Source organism: Corapipo altera, unplaced genomic scaffold (assembly GCF_003945725.1).
Source record: "Corapipo altera isolate COAL_440 unplaced genomic scaffold, ASM394572v1 49, whole genome shotgun sequence".
Classification (NCBI taxonomy): domain Eukaryota; kingdom Metazoa; phylum Chordata; class Aves; order Passeriformes; family Pipridae; genus Corapipo; species Corapipo altera.
In genome coordinates this window covers 2,232,739-2,259,449 of record NW_020884879.1, presented here as the reverse complement: position 1 = coordinate 2,259,449, position 26,711 = coordinate 2,232,739, and the positions used below count along the sequence as shown (strand labels likewise).

Below are 26,711 nucleotides of genomic sequence, written 5' to 3'. Positions count from 1 at the left end.
GTGGAAACAGGAGAGGGGAAGGAGGGCAGCAAGGTCCGTGTTGAGGAGGAAGTGTTAGTGTCTTAGGAGAGAAAGGTGGGAGGTGAACCATCTTTGTCCCTAGCATGTGGATAGTTCAGGAACTGTTATTCCAGGCAGTCTTAAATGATGAATTTTTATATTAGACATGCATGCTGGAAGAAGGGTGCTGAGTCCTCTCACCATCTCCAGCTTTTCTCTTGAAAAACAGTTCTCTTACTGCCGAGATGTCTGTGTTGACATGATCCTGCCAAAGTATGAATTTCTTCTAGGTGGACTGTAGCTTGGTTCCTGCTTCTAGCAGTGCTTCTGCTGTATTTGTTTTATGATCATATCTGGTCCTTTCCTTCTTTAGAAGAATTTGATTATGTTGATATATAAATATATCTACATAAAAATATGTATTTTATTTTACTAATAAATGAAATATGGGGAAATACTTTAACTCTCGGAAGAATGAAATGCAGCCTTTCCAAATCAGCCCTGCTAAACTCCTCCTCTTGAACTTTTGAGGTGAATGTTCATAGTTACTGACTAACAATGAACTGTTGTGTTCATCTGGGGAATGGCTGAGGCAGAGTCGTATGACTTGATTTACAAAGTCTTTGCTTTCTCCTATAGACTTGGGGTTAGGATGTAAGAGAATAGATTCCCAGGACTTTAAATTGGTATGTAGGGGGTTTGCTTCTGTGTACGTGGGTCTTTCAACCTTTGTACAAAAAGAAACTGTATCGATGATGTTTTCTGTGTGTGGATCGGAAAGAAAGCCAAACGTTGTGTTAGCCTTCTGAGTGTTCTTATTCTTTTGAGTTTGATGATCTCAGTTAGATGTGGTACTGTGATGCTATAGCTATAGAGTCAGCTGGGCAGACTTTGGAGATAAAGACTAATGCTGTCTTGTGATACAGTAAATAACCCTTTGCCTAGCACCGCTGAGCTCAGCTTACCTCCTTGATTAACTGATCACATCTTGTGTTGCATTTCAGTACTTGCATGAGCAGTAGTTCAAGTCAGTGGCAAGGCCTATCTAACTCTGTTTTTAGATCTGATAGGTCTCTGAAGGCAGGTAACTGCCAAGCTTATAGCACAGAGAGAGGGAAAAACTAAGCAAGAAACAATGGTTGAAATAAAGCATGACCTATTTTGGATCAGTCCTCTGTACCCCAGGGTGAGCCAAGGCTATGATGAAGTTTACAAGAGCTAGTTTACTCCAGCAAATGAGGAATTATGATGCAAGACTTTAACATACGTTTAAGATAACAGACGTTTGTCACAAGTTCCTTGTGGTTGGTGGTGATCAGCAGGAGGGCTCCGTGTGGAAAGGCCGATGTGTAAACAGATCAGAACTCCAGAAGTTTTGTATAAAGTATTTACGTGCTTTAGGGCTTTACGAATCTAGGGATGTGTTCATGAAATTGACTGCATCTGTTTTGGAACACTTTGTTGTTGCTTTAACGTGAGCTGTCACACAGTTTTTTGATGTGCCATAGCAGTATTCGTAAATCACTCATTCCTTTATCAAATACCTGAGGCACGCTTGCAAAGAAACATTCTGAAACTAGAATTGTTCCTGCTTTTTGGGGGCGGAGGGGGGGGGGAGGGTTAAGAGGAAAGTAGGATTATACATATTCATATCATATACTAATATGTGCTTAGTGGGAGTTAAGTCCCATGAGGTAAAAATTAATCCTTTTTGAAAATTTATTTTCCTTCTGGAAAACATCCTGTATTGAAGCTCAAGTATTGTTAAAACTGTGAGAACTTTCAGAGTGCGTTCTTTATGAAGCAACTGTTTTCAGTTTTCACTTCAGTAGCAGCTTAAGCAACAATTCAGTACTACTCCAGGTAGCAGAAAATCTGAAAGCATGTTTCGTAGAAATGTCTGTTAAAATAAGCAAACAGTATGTATGAAACTCTGCATTACACCTGTGATTTGCACTGTTAGCCTCAGGTTTTTTGGTAGGGGTTTTATTTGGTATGAAAGTTACAGAAGCAGGGAGACAGAATTCTCGCTTTGGATCCCCAGTGCTTCCTGTGAGTGGTTTTCTGTAGTGTAATGTGTTACAACACAGTGTTTTGTAGGTTTTGTCTTTCAGGATAGTATATCCTGTTGGAATAGCTGACTCTGGAAACTATCAGTTTCATATGAATAGATGTAGTGGGAAACAAGTGACAGGTTTGATTGGCCTTTACTTCATTACAGAAAGCATCAGGAGATGTCCAGAGGAAAATGTCAGTTCTACTATAGCAGCATTTTTCTAATTCCTTAGTTACCTGTTAATTTCCAGCCAGGTGTTAGACTAGCCCTTAGCCTCCTACTGAAAACTTGCACCTCTTGTCTGTGCTTTGTGGCAAATGTCCCATAAGCAATGTTAGCGGGAGAATGGAATTTCTGTGGCAATTGGACAAAGCCATTCATTTTGAAAACCAAAACCTCCCTTCTGAGTCGTCAGAGACGTTGCTGAGGCGGTGTCAGAGGCAGCTCTCCTGCGCTCAGCTTACTGCAGAGCAGAACTGGTACGGGGTGTTCTGACAGTCTGGCAGAGTCTGGCTTCAGATCCCCTCGTGGTTGCTGTATGAAAGAGGAGGTTCTTCCTTCCAGCCCAGCTCTGAAGCCTGCATGTTTTTTGGGCAGTCGTTCCTAACGCTAAAGTTGAGTGCTTGAAAGTAAAATTCAACTAAATCACACTGCAATGCTGTGAAGTCTGTCTTTTCTCTATCTCAGTACAGAAGAAATAAGAACTAAGGTATGCTGTCTTTTAATTTACTATTTTTTGTTAAAGGCGGGTAGCACTACATGTTATTGAAGTGTCTGTATTTGTTCTGTGCCTTGCTTGCTGTATGTTGGTTTTAGTGTTTACTTGCAGCTGCAATAGCATGTCGCTGAGGTGATCTCTTACTCTATTGGCATAAAGTGGTGTGATCCTTTTCTACTCCACAAAAGTGCCACTGTTGTTGGGCATTAATTTAAATTAAAAACATCCAGCACCAAACAAAGCAAGTATTTTGTGTATTGTACTAAGATGTCTTCAGGATGGACAGAGAAGCCTTGGTTACAGGCTATGCTGATATAGTTCAAGACTTTCGGTTTTAAAAAAGAAGGGGAAAAAAAGAAAGAAAAAGTAGTCTTTAGTCCATGTTACTTTTCTCCCACCTACCTAATGGAAGTTGAGGGTACAGAAAGGAATGGGACTGGTGTCTGTTGCACACAGATAAGCTTTTTGATATTCTGGAATGAGCGCATGAGCTTTCTGCCAGTAATACACAGTAAAGGAGTTAACTTTTAAACCATGTACTTGTTCTTAGCTGGATTTCTAATCATGTGGAAAGACAATAAGAGTATCTGCAATTAGTTTGTTACTTTCCTTTAACAAAAAAAAATAGGTCGAACTGCTAAAATAACTCAGTACAACTATTTAAACTCAGAATTTTGTGCTTAGAGTCTGAAGGACTCAAATGTTACAGGAAGCAGTTGGGATTAGATTTCCATTCAGTTAAACCAAAAGTGAAACTGGTTACCAGAACTCTGATATCAAGTCTTTTCAGCTGGAGAAGTATGTTTTTAAAAAACAAATCGTTGCAGTGACCTAGAAACACTGACACAGAACCACGAAGACTTCAGTGTCAGGTTATAACTGTGCCTATGGCTCTTAAGGATAATGATGGAGTGGTTGTTTACTTCTGAGACAAAGCTAGATGGTTTCCATTAGCAATAGTAAATCTGAAGTTTGACTATAATATTATTCTCTTTAGAAATGGAAACAAGACTGATCTTAACTGTCATTGTCTAACAGTGCAAGTGCAAGCCCAATTTCATTGATAACTATTTGCAGATTAGCTCCTGACAAGGGTAAGGTAGGAGGCCTGACCAGTTGAACATTGGGAACTCAGCTGGCCTCATACTGGGCTCACTAGACCACTCTGTGCCACTGTCTCTGTGAAGCTCAATGGAAAGCTTATACTGCTGGTGGTGGTGCTGGCATTGTGGGCACCACTGACGGGGATCAAAAAGATAGCAGCCATTCCATAGATGGAAAATGAGGAGCTAGACTCAGTACAATGTGAATTGCCATCTGTCTCTCAGTTCAGACACCACTACTAAAGGTACCATGCCTGTATTACACGCTGTGCCTTACACAGGCTGCCAATAAAATGACTCTTTCAATAATTCCTCAGTATGCTCAGACTGGATTTCCAGAGCTTTGTATAAACAGATATCTGCATCACTTTGGTGTGATATTTACTACATTATATAAATATTTGTATCACCTTGTTAAATGGGTGGCACTCAGCTAATGCGACTTTACAAAATCAGGTGATATTTCACTGAAAAATGTTTTTTTCTCTGTGTCCAGTTTAATAGACTGAAATGCTTCTCAACTTTATTGTTTTATGCTTGTCTTCCTGCTTATTACATGGATCCTAAAGCTTTTGTGTTAATAACAATTTTTAAAACTAGTCTGGAGGTTCCTTCTGTCGTCTTGCAGTTGTTTTTGTGTTGGGACACTGAAGAAGGACACGATGGGAAAGAACTTTTGCAAAAGGAGTAAAGCTGAGATGTCATCTCCAAAAACAGTGGTGGAGTAGGGAGGAGGGTGGACTAATTCACCTCAGAATTTATTGATTGGCCAAGTCTTGTGAATGAGAAATAGAGTATGGCAAAATTATGCATAATGGGAGTCTGCTTCTTACGTTTTGGGAAAACCTGTCACTCAGCTGATCAGTTATGTTGTTCAATAAAATATACTTTAAAAACAGTACTAATCTGCCTGTGGTGTTTCTTGTTAAGCTTGTAAGAGAGTGTGTGGTCCTGGGAAAACAAAACAAAACTAAAAAACCCAACAAAATAAAAGACAAACAAACAAAAATCCCCATCCTCCCTTTACAATCATTTTACTGCAAGTAGGTTTTAGGAGGTGCGTCTCATCACCTTGTCTTTTATGATTGATGAAGTGGTGGTATCTCTTAAGGCTGCTTTTTGTTAAAAAACCTGCTTATTTCAAACAAGGTTCTTTGTCCTGTATTTTTAAGTAGAGTTCATAAAGGTTGTCTTAGCTCTATTTCTGCAGCATAGCTTTTTTACAAGTGAAATCAGTTTAGTAATGGTAGTAGAAACTTTTTTTATTTATTTTTTCCTTCTCACATTGACACTGTGGAGCTGTTTTGGTGCTTAAGAATGTAGTGTATTTACAGACAGTATTTCCTGAACATGACCTTCAAGGAATGACTAGTGTAGAGGTGCTAGGATGTAAAGGTTGGTAGAGCCACCTCTGGGCTCACTGAATGTGTATGTCCATCCCACAAGCTCGGTACTGTTGTCAAAAGTTTTTATTACACATTTCATCTCAAGCTGCCAAAAATTGAATTAAGGTTTCTTTAAAACCAGGTTATTCAGTTATGAATGAACATCCCAAAGATTACAAGCAACAAATGGGTTGTAATGGGTTTTCTTTTTTCTTTAGCTTCTGGCTAGGGTTCTGTTCCTTATGTGACAGATGACAAGGTGGGTTTTTTTTTTTTTTGTTTTGTTACCTACTAGTAGTGTGACTAGTAAGCGTTTGGCAACTAAGAAGCCTAGAAGTACACAGAAAAGTGAACCTCACTGTAAAGCTGGCAATTTATTTTCCAAAAGAGAATTTATTTGTACACCTTCTGCAATTCTGAATAGCTCTACACTGTGATAGGGCAGAGGAACCTTAAAGTCAAGAAAATACTATTTTGGAGGAGGCATAGTGTCTTAAGTGTATCTGTTGTTGCTTGTTTAGTCACACAACTGTGCTTTTAAAAGATGCAAAAAAAAGTCCATTTGGGTATTTAAATTATTTCAATTTTCCTTCAATTTGCTGTAAGTTTTAGATAAATGTTTAAATTGCTCAAATCACTTACCAAACCAAAGCATTAGAGCATAATGCCATCTAATTCAGTCCTGCAAAAACAATATTATTGCAAATACCATTTTAATAGCTGTTTTACTTTGCTCTTTCATAAGAATGAAAAGTACCATTTTATTTCAGTCTTCTATCCACCCTGTCTCAGGAGAATAAAATACTGATGCTGGTTCTCTAAGTGGGTGGTTCCTTAACTGTTTGATAACATACCAAATGTATTAAGCAGAAACTGCTTAATAACAGATCTTTTGCACTGGCATGTCTGATTTGTATGAAACATTGCAGTAATTGGCTTCATTGGTACTGTCAGAGTGAACTTTAAATGAAAGTGACAGTAACTAGTCCAGACTTTTTTCATTTTGTTCAGGGTAAAGCTATTAAACAGTAAGTGACTTGCTGGTTTTTCTGCTTTCAATTAGCAACCCAATTTTATACTCTTTTAATTATCATTTAATTGGATTCCCCCCTTACACTCAGAGCCTGGCAGCCAAAACAGCTGATTTAGTATTTGGCACAACTGAGGGGGTGAAAATTTCTTCTATAAATCTTTCTCTAGAGGATATGTTTCTGCCAGCATAGGAGCTCTTCTCTGGAAGTGGCAGATCTCCTTTAGTAACTGTTTTCTAGCCTCCTTTGTGCCCAGCTCTGAATTCACTATTTGAGTAGTGGTTGTAACTGAGAGGGCTGAAGCCTCCAGAGTAAAGCTTTAATGTAAACTGTAACCAGATAGGACATACGAACAGTTCTTAAATTAGATTCAAAAAGTTAATGTTGGTATATGTGTGAGTTGTCCCTGTAACTGTTCCAAGAGATTAATTGTCATGTCCTTGCATGTTCTTAGTGGGAATTAGTGTTGTAAACTGACCTGTGAAAGTAAACTGGAGGACAAGGCAGGGGTTGAGGATGCTTTTAAAAATGGACTCAAAGAGAGAAAGGAAAAGACTCGGTGGTTTAGGGACTGGAGGAGAGGTAGCACATTGAAGCCTTGCTAGGCTAGGAAAAGTGGTCTTTCCTTAGCCTTCAGCTACAGCCTTCTCCCCTCTGCTGGCAGACAGAGGAGGCAGGAATGCACCAGCAAAAAAAAACCCCAAAACCTAAAGGGGAAGTAGGAAGGACATGTTGCTCTTCCATTACTTGTCCTGAATGCAAAACACGGATAACATCATCCTCTCTGGAGCCAATTGTGGGTTTAAAAAAAAATCCACCATCTGTTGGCTGGGCTTCTCTTTTTGTCAACTTCTGGTTCCTCTGTAAACTGTTTTGGGAATGCGGAGGGAGGGCTGTTTGTATTGACTTTAAATCAGTATCAGAGGAATTTTTATTTGAACCTCCTTCTGTAATCCTCAGGGTTAAATGTTTTCAGCTCATAGTTCAGTTGCAGTTATTTGTAGCTGGCATTCACATTTGCTCTGTAATTCAATTTAGATGATGCTGCTTGGCCTAAATTGGAGCCGACTAGTAGAAGGAGCTTGGTCCGTGTAGAAACCGATCACTAACTCCATAGTTCAGGTCATCTAAGTAGAGCTGTAAACATTTCCCCTCAGTTTTAAAGTATAGTTCTCTAGCTCAAATTTTGATTGATACTGTCAGATCTTATTTGTCAGATTTCTCAACTACTAAAAGTGCTGACTAACAACCTCATCACAGAAATATTGTAATATTCTGGTTAATCCGTATGTTTCCAGTTCCAGCTGTTTGCTAGTTATTTATTTATTAGAGTCTATTTTCTGAATAGCTTCCAGCTACACGTTCTTCAGAGAGATGAGATTTTATTCATACATGTATCTACTTATAGGTGAGGAATTTGAAACTGGAGCATGAGCAGGAGAAAAACAAGATCTTGTCAGAAGCATTAGAGACACTCGCTACCGAACACCATGAACTAGAGCAGTCGCTGGTGAAGGGATCTCCGCCTCTCAGCATCCTCAGTGAAGAGCAGTTCTATGATGCTGTTTCAGGTAAGTAATGATGTCCAGAATGTGACTGTGTAGCCAGCTTGTGTGTAGTGAATGTGTTGGGGGTGGGGGAGGAGGGTGGGAGCAGTCTCACTTTAAGTGAAATCTCTGCCTTTTTAAGGTGGACCTAATTTTAGGAAAATGCTGTATGTGCATTATGAGCAGGGCTCTAAAAATTTGCCAGATTTCATCTGTAGAATTGTATTGTTTCACCTTAGCATAAAAAAAGGTTGCAAAACCACAGGACAGTAATGACAGGTCTGATTGCTTGGGTGTCTATGTCCTTTTTTTAAATTGCAAAACTTAAGGCTCCTATTTTGGGAGCCATAACTGTATCTTTTAGCCTTCTGACTTGCTTTGTCTATGGTGGTGTATGCTGTTTCCTTTGTCCATAAAATTCCTAGTTTTGAGGGATAATGAGGCTAAGAAAGGCTTGTTCCATTTCAATTTTGTATACTCAAAAGTGTTAGAGGTGGAAGAAAAGGATGAATCAAAATCCTGTGTGCATTTCTGAAATGTCTTTTCATTCCCTATCTGCTCTTCAGTTCAGTATCTTTCATATTTTCATATGCAGAGCATGCATACAGTGATTTTGGAAGATTCTGAACTTCCTAAGACGATTACAACATGCATTCATACAGAAAGGCTGTACGTAGTACAGCTCAATAGTGGCTCGAACTGGGTGATCGCAGAGCACAGAGCTGTCTGTAACTATGGAGGGTTTTGGAAGAGCTAATCTAACTGTAGCAGATAACGAGGTTGTGATGGCAAACTTCATAAGCAAGTATGGGGTTACTTTTGCTGTGAGTGAACTGTCTGATGCTTCTGACAGATGAGAAGAGCGGTGTTTCCAGACTCCGTGATAGGTGTTCTGCAGTGGGAAACTTAAACAGGGAAAAAAAACAGGCGAAGTGGGGTCCATGCACAGGAACACAGGGAATCAACAGCAGGAGGAGAAGAGACTAAGGAACACTAGAAACAAGTTCTTCAAGCAGAACCAAAAGAACAATTCTGCTGAAAGGCCTCAGGCTCTTTTGATTGTCAACAAGGCTGAGAATAGTTCTTTATCTGATGCTACTGGAATGTAGTCTCTCCAGCCAGGCTTGCTTTGTGTATATGAGAGAATATTCAGCTTTAAAGAGCTGTTATTCTATACACCTCATAACTCACCCAATCTCTAAATTTTGTTGAATGGAAATGTCCAAAACCACCTCCATAGTTGTCAGAGGTGATGGCTTTGTCCTTGGAAACTATGAACAAATCTCATCGAGTGGATTTGTAAAACTATGAAACTCATTGAGCGCGTGTATATACACACATATATATAAAAAAAATCATATATGTCATTTCTCTCTCCTTCAGGAAAAGTTGCTTGACGTAATTCATCTTAATTGCATTTTAAATAATTTTCTGGGACAGAATCACTTTCTTGACTGCCTGTGAGTTTCGTCAGACTGCTGTTAGATTCTCTTCTCCAGGTGTTTTGCATTTAGTGCTCGGCAGAGATTAGGGTCCTGTTTGTCTCTAAAGGCAGAGGTGACTAGAAAAAGGAAATTGTGGCATTTTCCTGACTGCTGGATGCATGTTATCACTTTCACCATAAGCACAAAAGCAATTAGTCTTTTGTTGGTGTGGTTTGAGGTGAGGTTTTCTACTAATCATTGGGATCCTGGTAAAGCTTTGTAACCTTCTTGCTTTTCTGCCATATCTGTGGAGTCTCAGCTAGAAGGCTTCTTGTCTCTGTGACAAGAATGAAGTGAGAGCAGAGAATCTGGGGATATTTGACCCTCGCTCAGAGTTTTGGAACGTGGGTCTTCTTTCTCAGGCTAATTAGATGGGAGATACGATCCTAAATATTTTCATAGTAGAGAGCAGTGAATAGGCCTAATTGTCAGAAGCTAAAAATTTTTGTTTCCAGAAGTTTAAATTGCTATGACTTTGTCTTCAAAGCTTTTGTTTGACTTGATTTGCAAACTGATAGCATTTTATTAAGTTAAATTATATTGACTTGGACAAATAGCCATATTCATGATTTACCTTTCTAGGCTGTATAGGAGATTGAACAAACACGAATGTATTTTAACAGGGTGATATAACAAGTTAGAATGTCTGTCAGTGGGAAAATGCCACTACTTAGACTATTTCTTCTATTAGGATACCATCTTTTTCTACTTAGAGTTCTCTGAATTTTTTAATCTCCACTGTAGGAGTGAGTTTAGAAGTGAGAGTGTTGCATAACTAGGCTTGCACTTTGAGCTGAGAAGCTGTTAGTTTTGACTTGACAGGTTGAAAGAAGAAGCCGCTGCTGCTTTTTGTTTTGTTTTTTAAGAGAATGTTGTCTGCATGTAAGACACTTCTTGTTTACTGTCAAGGAAAGTATCACTAGTGGGACAATCAGAGCAACACACAACTTTCAAACAGGTTTCTGAGGAAGAAGTATATTCTAAAAAATGTGTTCATGGCAACAGCAACTTGTCCACATTTAGTTTACATTGTAGAGGAATCCAATTGCTCCTGAGTTAAGCTGAATCAGAAGATATAGTCCAGTTGCTGTTGGACACTCAGTCCATGGTAGCAGAGTAGAGCTAATCTGAAGAGACCACCACCAGAAATGTGTCTGTTTCAGTTGTCAAGTGCTCAGCACCATCTGTTCTGCTTGCAGATCTGCTCCAACCAAACCATGCTACGTGCTAATGTTGGCATAGACTGAATTGGTCACTGTTAAGTCTGTGTTGTGTACTTCTCTCTGTAGAAATTGTGGCCACAGTTACAGAAATATCCTCTTTCTTTTCCAAAACTGGAGTGAGGAAAATATTTGTAATGTGCCAAGATTACTTCCTGAAGTTGAAGTCTGTTTTCTGAAGTCTATTCTCATTTTATTTTTTAAGTGATATGCTATTGTCAGTGCTTTCTGACTGTTGTGGTAACTCCTAAATCCCTGCAATGGGAAAGCAGTAGACACCGAACATGAAAGAAAGAACCTATGGGAAGTGAGAGCTACTTTTGCTACCAAAGCATGGTTAAGAACAGTAAAGTTAAGGGTGTTATTAATCTGAATTCTGATAGCAATAGGTCAGTTAACAGTGCTTCCTGGTGTGCTGATCCTCTCATCGTGGAAATGGTGGAAACGTGTAATTAAACTTGATATCACACAGTGCTGGAACTCTCACTTTCAGGGTTGAATGCTTAGCATGTGTCAAAGTTGTCTATGTTTAAGGCAGGGGAAGAAGTACTAAAAAAGTAGACAAATTTAGAAGGAACAATGCCATCTCCTAGAGAACTGGAGAAGTTGCTAGCTTTGATTAAGAATACAGACCTGAGGAGCATATGAAATGGAATACAAATGCAGTCTCCATCCACATTGCTGAAAAATGGCTAAGCAGGTCAAGAATTAAAGGGTAAAGGTACTTGGCTTTTGCTTTCCAGATAAGATTCCCTGCTCATATGCAAATTGTACACCCGGATTGGGAAGAGCTTAGATCTGCCTTGGGTTTTCTCCTTAACAGGTTTTATCTGAGAGGTGAGGGGTTTTTTTTCTGCAAACACAACTTTTGTGTATGTTGAGGGGGTTACTGATAGGTTTACATGGATGAAGTCTTACAATAAAATCAGTTATTTAGATACAGAAATATTTAGAGTACACTAAAGCTAACCTGTCATAGTACAGCTTCAACTGGTATATACCAATACTGGGTGCTGTGTTTATAAACTATACAAATGGTACAAGAAGTAGTAGACTACTTCTGTTGCTTTTGCTCTCTTCCAGTTATCAGATCATGAAGGAATAAAAAGGGTACAAATAACATGGAAACCTGTTGCCCTTCCTTCCATGTTTAGCGTAGTTTGTCAAGTGGCTTTTTTTGAACGTGTACCAAAAATACTTCACAGCCTCTGTGAGAACACTGCTGCCTATGGACTTCTTGCCTTGAATATAGTTAAAAGAATGAATTCAGGTATCTCAGAGGGATGGGAAACGCCCAGTCAGAATTCAAACCCAACTGTGCCAGTAGTGTTTAACCTTTCTCAGGTGTATTTATTAATCAAATACATTGGCCAAACTTTTCTGTCCAGATCTGAAGACTTACCAATTGCTACAATAGGAGATGAACTCTCTTGAGTTAAGTCTCTGTCATTGCTTTGGCTGTTTCCCCTTGCTCTCCCACCCTTGCAAAATGTAGCTGGTGTTTTACTGTTACTCTTTCAGGTTTCATGAGCTGAAGAGCTTCCTAGTCAGCCTGATCTTGTCTCAAAGATTACTTACAAATTTTGGCTTGGGGACAGGGATTCTTATTCCTTCTCCCCCCTCCTCAACACACCCCCCCCCCCCCCCAAGTTCAATAGAAAAAAGAAAACCCTCATTTTCTCCTAGTCATCTGTTTGACAGCTGCTCTGTAGAAACTTGTGAATATAAATCTTTTTTTGCAGTGACGGGGGAGTATGCAAATCTTAATTCAGAAAAGAGTTCGCTGCAAGTGCACAAGGAAAAGCTCCATTTGAGTTGCCTGTTGATCTGTGTTCACAATGCAGTACTAGGCTTGTTCACTCTGACACCTTAACAAGCTCTCAAGGCTTGTTAAGCTCGTTGGGTTAAAGGAGGTAGCTGAGGTTTAGGGATTGGAGACTGAGATCTTTGGTGGCAGGAGCTGTTGTAGACATACTTCTCAATTTCTCTGGAAAATGGGTGAGATGTCTCTAGAGAGCAATTTCTTAAAACAGTGTTGTGTTTCATTCTTCTGCTGTTATTTATTGTATAACATGCTCTTGTATTAAGTAAGGCACCTGCCTTGGAGAAGGCTGGCTAGTCAGTGTCTACACTTCTGGACAGGTTTGCATGTGCAGAGCTCAGTCCATCAGAATTGTCTCTCGGCATTATAAGGCCAGCACTGGGAAAACTGATCATGTTTGGTGTTTAAAAATGCTTGTTATATTTAGAAGCATATCTGAGAGCAATTGGCAGTTCTGGTGAAGCTTACCTGTCCTTTCCTTTCTGCCTCTGGAGTCCTAGGTCTGTTGCAGAAACTCAGTTTGAGGGAGTTTGTGTGTCATGACTGTCTGAAAGCAAGACAGTCCCTGATGGTACGGGAGACAAAAGGACCCTATATGAGACAGACTTTGCTTAATGTTACTGGGATTTTTTCATGCTTTTCTTGTCATAAATTCTGTTGGCATGGTTGAGTAGCTCTTTCAAAAGAGAGATGGAATACATACCTTGAAGGGATTTGTAGTCTGTCATGTGGGGATACTGAGGACCAAGTTGTGTTACACTGCTGGAGTGTCTCTTCCTCTGTGATATTTGGATATACAGGAAAATGTTGTTTTCCTGACTGCCTGGACTTATGATCTCTGAAGAAATCTGTATTTTTATGTAAGAGACTTGTCCGCAAGTAAAAATGCTTCTTATCCTACTTGTTATATATAGTACCCACCAAACTAATGCTTTGATATGTTATATCATAATTTGGCACAGAACTAGACTGATAAATTTGGGGAAAATTGTGAGAAGATTCTCTGGAGTGCCAGTCCACTTTTTTTAACATATCCTCAGCACCAGCTGGCGTACTTTTCATTCCCTAGCAACTGGCTAAATTTCAGTACTGTCTTGATGAGGATAAGGATGGATATTTTAGTGAAAGATCTCCTTTATGCTTCTAGATGTCTCTCTAGCGAGAATGAGACATTGTGACACAGCTCATCCATTCATCAGGATTTTGTCCTATTCTTGACCCTTGTGTAATCTGGATGTAGTAGAAAGTCCTCTTGTCACTATTCCCTTCAGCAAAGCAACACATAATTTACATGTTCTGGAAAAACTGGCATAGTTTTTGAAAGAGAAAACAAGAAAGCACCTGGCAGTAGGCAGCTGTGACTGAGATATTCTTTGGGATGGACTGCTACTTCAGCAGGTTTTGATTACTAGTTTTGAATTAGAATGAGTGTGTGAGAGAATGACTAATTTTGCAATTGTTTCTCTGGGGTTTTGCAGCCAAGTGCAGTAGCATATGCTGAAAGCAGTGCATATTAGGAATGGTGTCTACTACAGTTTGTGTCCACTTTTTTTCAGGAGCAACGAGGCTTGCATTAAGCTGTTTACTGTGTTTTACCTGATTTTTGCTAAAGGATTTTTTCAGTGGGATAGGAATTGATGTCTTGAGCTATTCCCTTACTTCCTGGAACTTGCAATTGGATAATGCTTTGATAATCTTGTCAGGTTTGAAAGAAAATATGACACAAAAATGCAGCCTTTTGCCAAGAAATTCTTACTTTCTGATTTGGGGCAAGATTGTCTCTTCTCCAGAGCTGGACAAGCGCTACCTGACCAAAACACTGGTTGGAAAGAGGGTAGTGGTGTTGGTGTTGGGCTTAGTTTTATATGTGACATGGATTGTACTATTAACCTACCTTCCACAGTACAAAGTTTATCTTGTTTGATTAGTGAGCTTATCGTTTAGACTTTGCTGGGATTGTGTAATCTACTGCAGACGGTGTAATCTACTACAGGCGATACCTCCTCCTGTTCTTTGGTACCTCTTTCCAGTACCTGGAAAGTGAAAGTTGATAAACAGCACTGAGTGTCTTAAGAACTTAGACCTAACTGAAGAAGGAGTCATTACTGGAACGTCGAGGTGCCTGTTAGTTAGCTAGGTAAGGTACTGGCATCTGTATGGCATTGGCACTTGTCCTAAGCAAGTTCTAGTAGCTTCAGTTAAATAAAAATGTCAGATTTTGACTCTGTTTGATAGCGAATTTTTAATATACTGTGTTCTTGCTTATTGTGCAGTTTCTTTACATCTAGATGCTGAGCTGCAGCGATCTGTGGCAGTACTAGTTACTTACCAAATGGATGCTGTCATCAGGACACAGTAGCCTACTTAGGTTTCAGTTTTTTACGCAGAGGGGAGATCTGTTAGTGACTGAAGTCTAGCACTGGCGGTAGATTCATTAACATGCACCTGCTCTTTTGCAGATTCAGAATCTGAAAAATCTTTAAGTGGGTTTGAAACAACAGCAGCCTACTCACTAGAGGACAACATGGATTCAAAAGATACAATAACTTCAAGCATGTCTGAAGAAAAGGTTTGTGGCAGTGGGGAATCGCTGTCTAACGGAATCAAAAAACACAGGTAGGATGTTGTCCATTCTTGAAGTATTATCATGTGCATTAGTGGTGAGTAAAAGACCACAGAAATCTGAAAAGCTAACAGAAAACCTTTAAAACTTTGTTCAGGATGATTGACAAGTAGTTGGTTGTGCTATGATTTTATAAAGAATGTTTTTCCAGGGCTGTTGTGCTCCTTTGCACCTTGTTTTTTTATGATACAATCTGACCAAGTAAAAAATAAAATATAACATGCTATTTAAAAATGGATACACTTGTTTTTTATTAGATCTTATTGAAATCTATGTGGATTTTAATTCCTTCATGTATCTTTAATGACCTATACTTCCTATTGCCTCTTTAATTTCCAGTCATTTGATCCTTCTGTTAGTATCAGGAATGAATGAAAAATATTGCTAGCCTGGCATCAGAAACTCAAATGTGAACAAAGGGAGTCTTATTCTAAAAGTCTCATCCATGTTTTATGTGCTTATTTTGTGTTGTCAAATGATCCATTTTTGTTTGTTTCCTTGCCGATAAAGAAGGACAATAGGTCTGGAGTTAATGAGATGTAACAGACACCAGTATTCTCCAGTTTCAGTGAAAGGACAATATAACGTTTGTGCTACAGATCAAACCAGACTTCAGCATGTTTCAAAAGGAGTACTTTGGAAGTGTTTTGGATATGCAGAACGATGATGGGAATACCAGATTTCTTTTAAAACAGGAAATTAATGTTTAATTTTACAGAAGCAAGCAAGACAGGCTGTAATTACTTTAACTTAAATAGTTAAATTGCAGTAACTGTTGAAGTGTGTGGTAACCATCAGAGAGGTAATGTTTCAAGGTTCAACCTCTGTGTGTGCCATACTAAGACTAAGGCTGATGAGAGCTTGGGTGGAGTAATGGGTGGTTTGGGAAGATAACATAAAGCAGCTGACTAAGCGTGTTGCTTTGCACTGTTGTGCTGTTAGCAACGTAATATTTATGGCCTTGGCCAAGTGCCTTTCCTAATTAGAGCAGGAAGTTCAGGAGTGGGGTGGGGGCAGTAGGTGAATGCAATCTGAATTGCATTCACTGCCTTGGAAACAATGAGGAGAAAAGAAGCAATTCATAATCAACATGAAAATGATGGTACAAGTTGACTTGCATTGTCATTAGGAGTCTTAACAGGACTTGGTCTTCTGTTTGCCATAAAAAAGAAGTTGCTTGGCAAGTTTTCATAGTGCTACACTGTGCTGTCAGAACTGTAGAGAGCAGGTGACTGGAGGAGCATTTCAAATCTACTGGTTTTATAAAGAGTAATGAAAAATAATAAACAAGTACCTCTGTGCAAGTTGTTTCTCTGAGTTGCGTGTCTTAGAGAGTATAGAATGTTGCACTAAAATGAGTGCGTAAATGGGCTGGCTAATGATTTACTGCTAAAGAAAAGGGGAAACTCTTTTGGATCTGTTTTGCATATATATATCAGCATGTATGGTCATATTTTATGGGACTAAATGGCTATAGAATGTATGGCCATATTTTATGAGACTAACTGGCTGTAGAGCACATTAGAGGTTGAGCTGTAATGTCAGGCTTTTTTACCTGGCACCTTGGTGTCCCATTGGAATTTGTCCACAAATATATTGTTACAAACTGTTTCTCCCCAGAACTCAGATAATTTAAACTTTACCTCCAAGAGAACCTTCTCAAGGGATGGGAGTTGTGTGATGTTTCTAGCCTCGTCTCTGAGGCTGTTGGTGGTAGCGATGTTTGGCCTGCATCTGTTTGATGTCACTTCGGAACTGTGTTATCTACCTAGAGCTGTTGGTTCCAGTCTTTGCCTCTTTTTGTTTGGGGAGTGGTTCTAACCATGTGCATGTGGTCATACATGGTTTGTCTGTGATGCCACCTGTGTCATTTTCAGAGCAGAGACCGTAACTTCTTGATGCTGTGCAAAGTGAGGGATTCAGAATGTTTTGAAAGCACTTAATTCCATCCTGGAACCCTTGGATTTGCTTACAGCTCTTTTTTTTTTTTTAACTTCCATTTGTGTTAACCACATGGAAACAAGTCAGTTAGAGAATAGACCAGATTAGTTTATTTTGCTTAAAATCTCAATACTTTCCTGTAGTTCCTCAGATGAATAGAGGAGCTGCAGTTGCATTTAGATTGCACATTAGAGTACCTAACAATCTTTAGCCATCAGTATAAGTAAGACTATTTCCTATCTTCATCAAATCTCTGCCTCAAATAATATTTTAGCGGTCAAGAATTTTCCATACAGAGGTGGAGGTTGGTTTTTTATTGGGGAGGGGGAATATGTGGTTTGGTTTTGGAAATGTAGGAATGAATCTGGTTCCAAGGAATTAAAAGTGTTGGGAAGTACATATACAGATAGATTAAGCCAGTGCCACATATAATCTGCTGTCTTATTCTGGGTATTTTTGTTGGGTTTTTTTAATTAGTTTGCATCCTACTAATTGTTCACAGAGTGTTTTGAGAGCAGGCTTAACTTGTGTAAACTTTTTGGGAGAGGATTTGAGAGATAGGAGAATAGTACATCAAATAATCAGGGCGCATTCAAATCACATCTTTTTAAGAGGGAATTTTAACCAAACCTGAACCCAACAAAATATAACAACAAAAAACCCACCTCTCAAAAAAGTTCAAGCAAACAAACAAACACACAAAAAATCCGTTGCAGAAAAATGTTCTGTTACATGTGCCAACATTTAGCATCTACTTGTCACTGCTGTTTCCCTCTTATTGCTGAGTTTTGTAGTCAGCTTTAGCTTTGATCCTCCCACTAAGGGCCTTTCAGAATGCAAATATATTAGTGTTCAACTTCTTGGGAGCCAGGAGGTTATTTGTTCAGGTTTCCACAAAGAGCAAGCTAAACATGCCTTTTTCACACCTGATGTCTCATTCCCCACAAGATTCCTGTAAGTAATTGATCTGCAATATCTAATGCTTTGGACAAGTGTTTTTGTTTAAGTGAATGATCCTAAATGCATCTCATCTATTCTACTGCACAGAAATTCTAACAGATGTTTTTGTCACTTAAAGCTAAAATTAACTTAATGACTTGTTTTTAAAATTGAAATCTGGAAGGAAATTTTTGCATTCACAAACTTTTCCTTTAATCACAGGGAATGTATCAAGGTTAGTAGGCCTCAAGTCTTAGCTGCCTGTCATTTTTCCACATGTCCTTACTTGTCCCTGGGATCTTTCTGGGTGACTTAAGACTGTTTTGTTTCTTTGTTTGTACATGTACGTGTTAGATGGAGGAAAGAACTGACTCCTGTAGCAGGTTTGACTGATATAGGTGACAAATACAGATGAGTGGCTGAAACTGCATGCCATCCTTCAACTAACTGAACAAAGGGACAGGTTAACTGTAGTGAAAATATAAGTTTTAATATGTAAGGAAAGCAATCCCTGTGTATACTTCAGCAAACTAGAGGTACATGTGTGTGTTTTGCATGCGGAAGGAGTGACTTAAACACCAATATCCGCTCTGCTAACTGCCTTCATTAAAAAATACACAGGAAAACAAGTAAACACTTCTAATGAAGATAAGACTGAATACTTGGTGGACACTGTCCTCTCCTGGACATTTGTATCAAAGCATTCACAGAAGTGTTTTATACTTAATATTATTCCAGATAATCTGTTTGACAAAATATTTTTGTATGAGTGAAAAATCAGAATAAGGAGTGAGTGATGATATATTTTTCAATTAAAGTAAATCCTCCTACCTGCTCATCCTCTGCATGGAAGCTGAATAAAACAAGTCAGTGTTGGTCTGTTACCTGTGGAGGAGTTCAGACACATGACTAGGGTTTTGACTGGATGGGGTTGTTGTATTCTAAAGAGCATTTTTTGGTTTTGTTTTTTCTGAAAACAGAAGCATCAGCCCTGGTAAAGGTGTTTCAGTAGCAGATAAGTAGGGCTACTGAAACAAACAATTTAGACTGAATATTTTTTTCTCTTGGCAATGTTTCTGTTTATCAGAAAAGTGGGGTGCAGAAGAAGGGTACAGCCTGTTCACATTCTCTAAAGATATTGCTTTAGCTACTTTGAGGAGAGATAAGACCACCTTGATTAGGAGGGCAACACAATCATTTAGACAAGAGTTATCTAAACTTTAGAACTTCAATAGTTCGTGCAGTTTGAGTCAGCTCTAGGTAACTTTTATCTATTGATAAGAATTGAAAAAACTGTGATTTTTTTTTTTCTTATTGGTAATAGCTGTATGATCCAAACACGAATTTTAGTGTTGTTGTGGACAAAGGACTTTAACCAATATTTTTACCTTTCTATAGGTAAATTGGATTAATAGTTGAGCTGTAAGTAGCAGTAAGAAAACTGAACAAAATCTGTGCCTGATTTCTCATAGAGCTGAGAAATACACACTGTGTTACACAGGCTAAATATTGGTCTTAAAAGTATGCTTAAGACTTGTTTCAGGACATGTCAGCCCACTGTAGTACAGGCTGCTATGTTTTCTTTAATGATGCTGTTTTTTCTGTTGTTCCTGAGGGCTGATTTTAGTATAGGCAATAAATGTCATGGCCCTTCATTGTCAGTATAAAAGTGACTAGCAAAAAAAACCCCAAACCCACCCCACTATTTAATCCTCAGATCAGTTCAGACATAGTGAACTTATTTGTGTAGCTATTCAGATTTAACTTACATTTTCTCACAAACACAACTAAGCATCTTAATGATGCCATTGTGAAAACACTGTTCAGATAACTGATGTAGACATTCTCTTCCTCTGCTTTTACATAAAATTAATGGTTCTGGTTCTGGTTTTGGAGAGTTAATGTTTCTGTTGCAGGTAAAACAGTTTAAGGGCTTCAAAGTAGCACTGTCATTCCCCCTTGGTTTTTAATTTAAAAATTGGGAAACTGTTACTTTCAACAGTGAGTATTTGGGTTTCTTAGTCATGGTTAGTAATGGAAAGTTTTTCTACTACTTTTTTTCCCTGTTCCTTTCCACAGAACAAGCTTGCCATCTCCAATGTTCTCCAGAAATGACTTCAGTATCTGGAGTATATTAAGAAAATGCATTGGCATGGTATGTAATCAGAAAGCTATGATAAAAGATGGGGAATGATGGTTTCATTTGAGACCCAAATGAAAACCTGTTGAGGAGAAGAGGTCGTTTGGGTTTGTGTTTTTTTGGGTTTTGTTGAGGGGTTTTGTTGGGTTTTTTTGGGGGAGGGTGTATTTTTTTTTCCTTTTTTATCTTTTTTTTGGTTGGTGTTTGTTTTTGTTTGTTTTTTTTTTATTATTTGCTGCTTATGCTTTATTTGCTTTCACAACTCAAGAAGATAAGACTTGGTCAGAGTAATATTCTTTCAGTAAAAGGATTTTCTCTTCATTTAAAGTCTTTAAGTATTTTGTGGTAGCAATTTTTTTTTTTTTACTTTGACTGTGAAAAAAACAAAACAAACCCAAAAAACCAGCTACTTTTATTTGCTCTTCTCCTTTCCCCTAAGTATCTGAGTCTTCCATGGTGTTACTCACCAGATTGTGGCCAAATCAGAGTTGGCTGGTTGGCACCTAAACTCTTCCAGCTAAGGGTGAATTGAGGAGTTCTCTCCATTAGATCCTACAGTAGGCTGAAATTACTTGCTGCTTATAAACCTCTGTGAGCCTCTAACAGTAGTTACAGAAGGGAACGTGTGTGTTTAGTCACTGTTGTTTTCTCCTCCTCCCCTTGGTGTAAGTTAGGAGCAGCACCAAGCAATTGGGTGTGGAAATGCTGGGAATGCCTTTGTCAGCAGCTCCAAGTTTCCTGAGTTGTTATGAAGCATCTGAGGCTTCTCACAGTGGCTTTAGCAGAAAAATGTTATAACCTTAAAATACAAAGAACACATTGAAAACCTGTCTTTGCATAAGGTCTATGCGGGCAAGAAAATCCATAAAGGTCTTAATTCTGCTTTGCAGGAATTGCTGCACAGAAGTTGCAGTTGGTGGGGGCAGCAGAACTTGTAGTGTCTTGTCCCAAAGTGTCTGCCAAAGCTGTTGATGCCAGGTGCTGCTGTTATGGCCAAGGACAGTGCTGTTTGCTGCACACATGGCAGCAGTCATTCCATATGCTTTTAATTTGCTACTGCAGGCAGCTTAAGCCATTACTATGTTATGCACTCAGAGAACATGCTTTTTAAAAGTGGGGAAGAAAATAACCACCAAACTGTAGGACTTCTTTTCAATTTTTATTCCTGTTACAAAGGTTCCTTTTTCTCCAGAATGCAAATCCCTGTTTTTAACTCCCGAGCCGTTTCCCTGTGCTTTCTCATCCTCCTACCCCCCACCAGCCCACCTGCCTCCAAAAAAAGATAATATGTTTAAGTAATTAGATGGGCCATACCTATTTTAGGAGTAATAAATAACTTGGTCTTTAAAGGAGTCCTTAATACGTCATTCCATTGTTTCATTTCACATTCTTAATGCATTTGTTGATAATAAGTTTGCTTGTTTGATATTTGGGTTTCTTTTTGTTTTAGAAGTGGCCTTAACACCAGCACAATTCTGCTTCTTGAGCTTATAAGGGGTTTGTCCTTTCAGCATTAGCAGAGCCAGGTCAAGCACATTGCATTAGCACTAAGAGCATCGTTTATTTTTGTAATAAGCCAATTACACTTGGGTTACTGCAGGTCAGTGTATCTAATCATTCGACTTTTCACACAAATTTCATTTGTGCATCAGGAGTTGTCGAAGATCACAATGCCAGTTATATTCAATGAGCCACTGAGCTTCCTGCAGCGACTTACAGAGTATATGGAGCATACATACCTCATCCACAAAGCCAGCTCCCTTTCCAGCACAACAGAGCGAATGCAGGTATGTTGAGTGTGGTAGTTTATGTGAGCTCTTGGTGAATACCTTAGGATTTCTTTCCTTCATAGTCTCATCAAAGGAGGAACTCCTATAATTTGCTGCATGTCGGGTTTTCTTTTTCATTAACCAGTTTTATTTGTCCTGGTTTCCACTGGGATAGAGAGTTAATTTTCAGAGAGTTAATTTTCTTCCTAGTAGCTGGTACAGTGCTGTATTTTGGATTTAGAATGAGAATAATGTTGGTAACGCACTGATGTTTTAGTTATGCCTAAGCTGTGTTTACACTAAGTCAAAGACTTTTCTGCTTCTCACCCCACCCCACCAGAGAGGAGGCTGGGGGGCACAAGAAGCTGGGATGGGGACACAGCTGGGACAGCTGACCCCAACTGACCAAAGGGATATTCCATACCATATGGTGTCATGCTCAGTACATAAACTAAGGGAAAAGCTGGCTGGGTGCTGCTGTTAGGAGCAGATGGGGCATCAGTCGATGGGTGGTGAGCCACTGCACTGTACATTTCTTGTTTTGATAATTACGATTCTTTTATTGTCATTATTTTCCCCTACTTTTCTGTTCTATTAAACTGTCTTTATCTCAACCCACTGATCTCACCTTTTCTTCCCCCCAGTTCTGTCCTCCATCCCATTTGGATTGGACAGGGGGTATAAGTGAGCAGATGTGTGGTGTTTAGCTCCCTGCTGGGGAGTCCACAGCAGTCCTTTTTGACACCCCACAAGGAGCAGAGCACAAAGGGTTGAGATAACAACAGATCTGACCAGAGCATATTAAAACAAATTCATTATAAGCATTTATTATACTAGTTTAATAGTCTCAGGTCACAGTGTTGATTTACTTGTTCTCAGAGTTGCTGCACACGTTTTCAGAGATGCATTATGCAGTATCTTACTTGCTGTATATGTTCCCTGTTGTGTTGTTTATCATCTCTGAGGGCTGGATTAAGGTTATCATTTTGCTGTACTTTGTAACACTGCTGGTGGTGAGTCTGAGCTAGTATTTGTACTCAGCACTGCCATCATCTCCATACTTTGGGAGCCATCTATAGGAAACTATTCATAGCTACACCTTTTTCCTTTCCTCCTCGGAGAGCCAATCTGGGGGAGGAGATAACCTCCATCATCCCCTTCTCCTTCAGGTTAATTACAATAGCTCTTGAGATTTTTTTATATCATTGGGATGTTCAAACCAGGATTTTCCTTTTGCTGTGTTTCCTGAATGTGTTTAAGTTCTGCTTATAGTAAAACAATCATTTATGCATACCACTCAGAGATCTGCCCCAAGGCTGGGTAGCTATGAGTGGCAGGGTGCATGAGATAGTATGAGGTAGGGGGCACCTCCAGCATTTTGGAATTTCACCCCTAAACAAGTGTAGAATCCTGAAAAACTGGTAAAATGTTTGCAAATAGAGAGCAGAAGAAAGAAGTAGATGAGACAAACTACTATGCTGACACAGGGCAATCATGAGAACAGGAGGAAGAGAGGTAGCTGCTGACTGGGAAGAAGGAAGATGAATATATAAATGAGGCAGTAACCACCCAATCCCTATCCCTGAGTGAGGTGTGAGATATGCAGAAAGATTTCAGCTGTTGTCCAGGTGAAAACATTGTCACCAGGCTGCTCTGATGTTGGGCCAATAGCCTGGAATTAGAGGGTAAGGATGCCAAGCAGCTTGGATCCCTTTCTAAGGAAAGGGGTATTAACAAAGTGATTGGAAAAGGGACACAAGACCTCAGCCTGTGGAGGTGACTTGTGTCAGGTGTGAAGGAAAGGTATCCCTTCAAGGAAGATGTTATTATGTCACCCAGGCAAGTGAAGCATCTTGGAGAAAGGTATCAGTACCTGAGGGAATTAGCCCTGCTGGAGGTGATTTGTAATGACCTGGACAACAAGCAGTTATCCAGAGATCCACGTTAAGTCAGATGCATGCAGCTCACATGGTGGAAGTTTGTACAGAACTAGGACTGTTGTGGTTTAAACCAGCAGGTGGCTGAAACCTCAGCCAGCCACTGACCGCCCCACACGCCTCCTCTATGGGATGGGGGATAGAACTGGAGGGGGAAATAATTAATGGAATATACAAAACAAATGATACCCAATGCAGTTGCTCACTGCCTGCTGACCAATGCCCAGTCAGTTTCCAAGCAGCAGCAGCAGCTCTCGGCCAGCTTTCCTCCCTAGGTTAAATACTGAGGTATGGAATATCCCTTTGGTCAGTGTGTGTCCCGTCACAACTTCTTGTTCCTGCCCGCCCCCAGCCTGCTCATTGGTGGAGTGGTATGAGAAGCTGAAAGTCCTTGACTTTGTTGCTAAACATTGCTTAGCAATAACTGAAATAGCAGTGTGTTATCAACATTATTCTCTTTCTAAATCCAAAACACAGCACTGTACCAGCTACTAGGAAGAAAATTAACTCTATCCCAGCAGAAACCAGGACACTTATCTAGGCAAATGTTTTGGTGTTGTGTAATACCCATGACTGCTGTTGATTAACTGTGTGCTTACTCTTCTCTGAATAGTGTGTTGCTGCATTTGCTGTCTCTGCTGTTGCCTCGCAGTGGGAACGTACAGGGAAGCCATTCAATCCACTGCTTGGAGAGACCTATGAATTGATCAGGTAATGAACAGGAGAGTGGTATTCTGTGTAACAGATGTGTCGTTAGATTTGTCAGGTGGCTTGCAGACAGCACTGTAGCTTGTAAGCTTCCAGCCATTCTGGCAGCTGCTTCAGGTGCTTCCAATGTGTGTTGGTGTTCACCAATGCACCTTCCAGCAGAGGAAAGCTACTTAACTTTTCAATTCAGAGGAAGCAAATGAAATTTGCCAGGCTTAAAAAAAGTTCTATTTACAAAAATGAATCTTTTTTTTTCTTTTCCTGAAACCTTCTGAATGAAAAGATGTACGTGGTACATAAGGGAGGTATTAGAATTTTAGTATTCATTACCTGAGTGTTCAGAATACATATAGACAGTATGGGTCTATTAGTGTGCAGCTGCACCTAGGGCAGATTTTTCTTTCGAGTGAGGTTTGGCCTGTGTTTATGCAAAAACTCAAGAAAGAGGTCCTTATCAAAAGTAAATATATTGACTCATCGGATTTGGGAGTTCTTGTTTTCTTTTTTATATTAGGTCCTCAGCTATTTAGAACGAGGATGTTGTATGCATTATTTTGTCCTTTGGTTTAGCCTAGGCTTTTAACTAACTCTTGCACTGAGTAGAGCAACTGTGCACGGGTCCAACTATCTGTTTCTCCTCAGGGAAAAGAACTGCAACTTCATCATGCTTAATATGTAGATACAGAGTTTTGGTTGTCTTTATTTTGCAGAGATGATCTTGGATTTAGACTTCTCTCAGAGCAAGTTAGCCATCATCCACCCATCAGTGCTTTCTATGCTGAAGGCTTAAATAATGACTTTGTGTTTCATGGATCAATTTATCCGAAACTCAAATTCTGGGGCAAGAGTGTGGAAGCGGAACCAAAAGGCACGATGACTTTGGAGCTTCTTGAGTAAGTTGATCAGAAGTGATTGCACAGGCACAGTGCCTCATCCCTGATGATTAGTGTGCATTAGAGTCCCACAGCTTAAAAATGGACGTGTCCAATACCCACATCCCAAAGTCTGATGGCTGATCACTGTGCAGGGAGGAGGGGATGAGAACATGAAAGGAACTGCCATCGTTTCCCCATATATGTTCAGTGTGCTAATAGTAGCAGCAGCTGGGGCCTGTGCCTGTATGTTCTGCAAGTGCCTGGACATCGGTCCTGCTAAATCTAGCATGCTTGAGTCCTGTTGGCTTTCCTCATATCTTTCAGTGCTAACAGTGACTGCATTGAAGTGACTGTTGTAAGGAGTTGATAAAATCAGTAGCAATAGGTTGATAAACTTCTTGGGTTTACTGACTTATTGCCATGTCCATTTCAAGACTTGGAACAATTGATGGATTGATGGCTTGTTCCAGGAGTGATATCCAGTACAAAGGTAGAATATTTTAATTTTTATTCCCTTCCCTTAGACACAATGAAGCCTACACATGGACAAATCCTACGTGCTGTGTGCATAACATTATTGTGGGCAAACTTTGGATTGAGCAGTATGGAAACGTGGAAATAACTAACCATAAGTAAGTTAAAAGTGTGAATGCTTTCACTTCCTGCAAGTTTTAAAAGGAAAAGCATTTGGAAGTAATTAATGCTTTCTTGTTCTGCCTTTAGAACTGGTGAGAAATGTGTACTAAGTTTCAAGCCCTGCGGACTCTTTGGGAAGGAGTTGCACAAAGTTGAAGGGTACATTCAGGACAAAAGGTAACAGCTTAATTCCAAATAGGAAACAAATGCCTGCCCTTGCTTCTGATGGGAGCTGTAGAGCTAAATGCCTTTAACATAGTCTGGCAAGGGCATTAACCTGCAACAGCAAGGTTATGAAATGTGCAACACCAATAATGGAGATTTAAGAGTTTCCCTCAAAAGTTGTTCTTTCAAATATTTTTGTCTGAAATTGTGAAATAAATCTCTTTAAGCTTCTTTGTAAACTTTATGCGGGTTTTTTTGACAGCAAAAAGAAACTTTGTGCATTGTATGGGAAGTGGACTGAGTGTTTGTACAGTGTTGACCCAGCTACATTTGAAGCTTACAAAAAAAATGACAAGAAAAATACAGAAGAGAAGAAAAGCAGTAAACAGGTATTAATCACATAAAGAGGTGGTATCTCAAAAGCATGATGAGACCGCTAAATATTTTAGTAGCATTTAAGAGCATTAAGATTTCTTTTCAGTTATCCTCTCTTTCCTAGTAGGATACAAAATGGATTGGATGAGTACCAACATTAAGGGATAAAATGCTTTCTCTTTCTTGGATTTATATTCAAACTTACCAAAACTTGGTGTGATGTAAATACTGTCGAAT

At 39.4% G+C, this 26,711-nt stretch overlaps 1 protein-coding gene across 6 annotated transcripts in view; it reads left to right on the top strand.

Moving 5' to 3' along the window:
- Positions 1-26,711, top strand: part of OSBPL1A (oxysterol binding protein like 1A) — a 77,494-nt gene that overhangs the window by 38,370 nt on the left and 12,413 nt on the right. For 4 of the 6 annotated variants that reach the window (XM_027638765.1, XM_027638766.1, XM_027638768.1 and 1 more), the window contains 9 exons: positions 7,702-7,864; positions 14,826-14,982; positions 19,949-20,024; positions 21,662-21,796; positions 24,329-24,426; positions 25,134-25,316; positions 25,823-25,930; positions 26,022-26,111; positions 26,362-26,488. In XM_027638765.1, the coding sequence (XP_027494566.1) occupies positions 7,702-7,864; positions 14,826-14,982; positions 19,949-20,024; positions 21,662-21,796; positions 24,329-24,426; positions 25,134-25,316; positions 25,823-25,930; positions 26,022-26,111; positions 26,362-26,488 (1,137 nt within the window). Of the gene's footprint in view, positions 1-2,744; positions 2,766-7,701; positions 7,865-14,398; positions 14,504-14,825; positions 14,983-19,948; positions 20,025-21,661; positions 21,797-24,328; positions 24,427-25,133; positions 25,317-25,822; positions 25,931-26,021; positions 26,112-26,361; positions 26,489-26,711 lie in introns of those variants that run through there. The other 2 variants (XM_027638769.1, XM_027638771.1) reach the window with 2 other exon arrangements.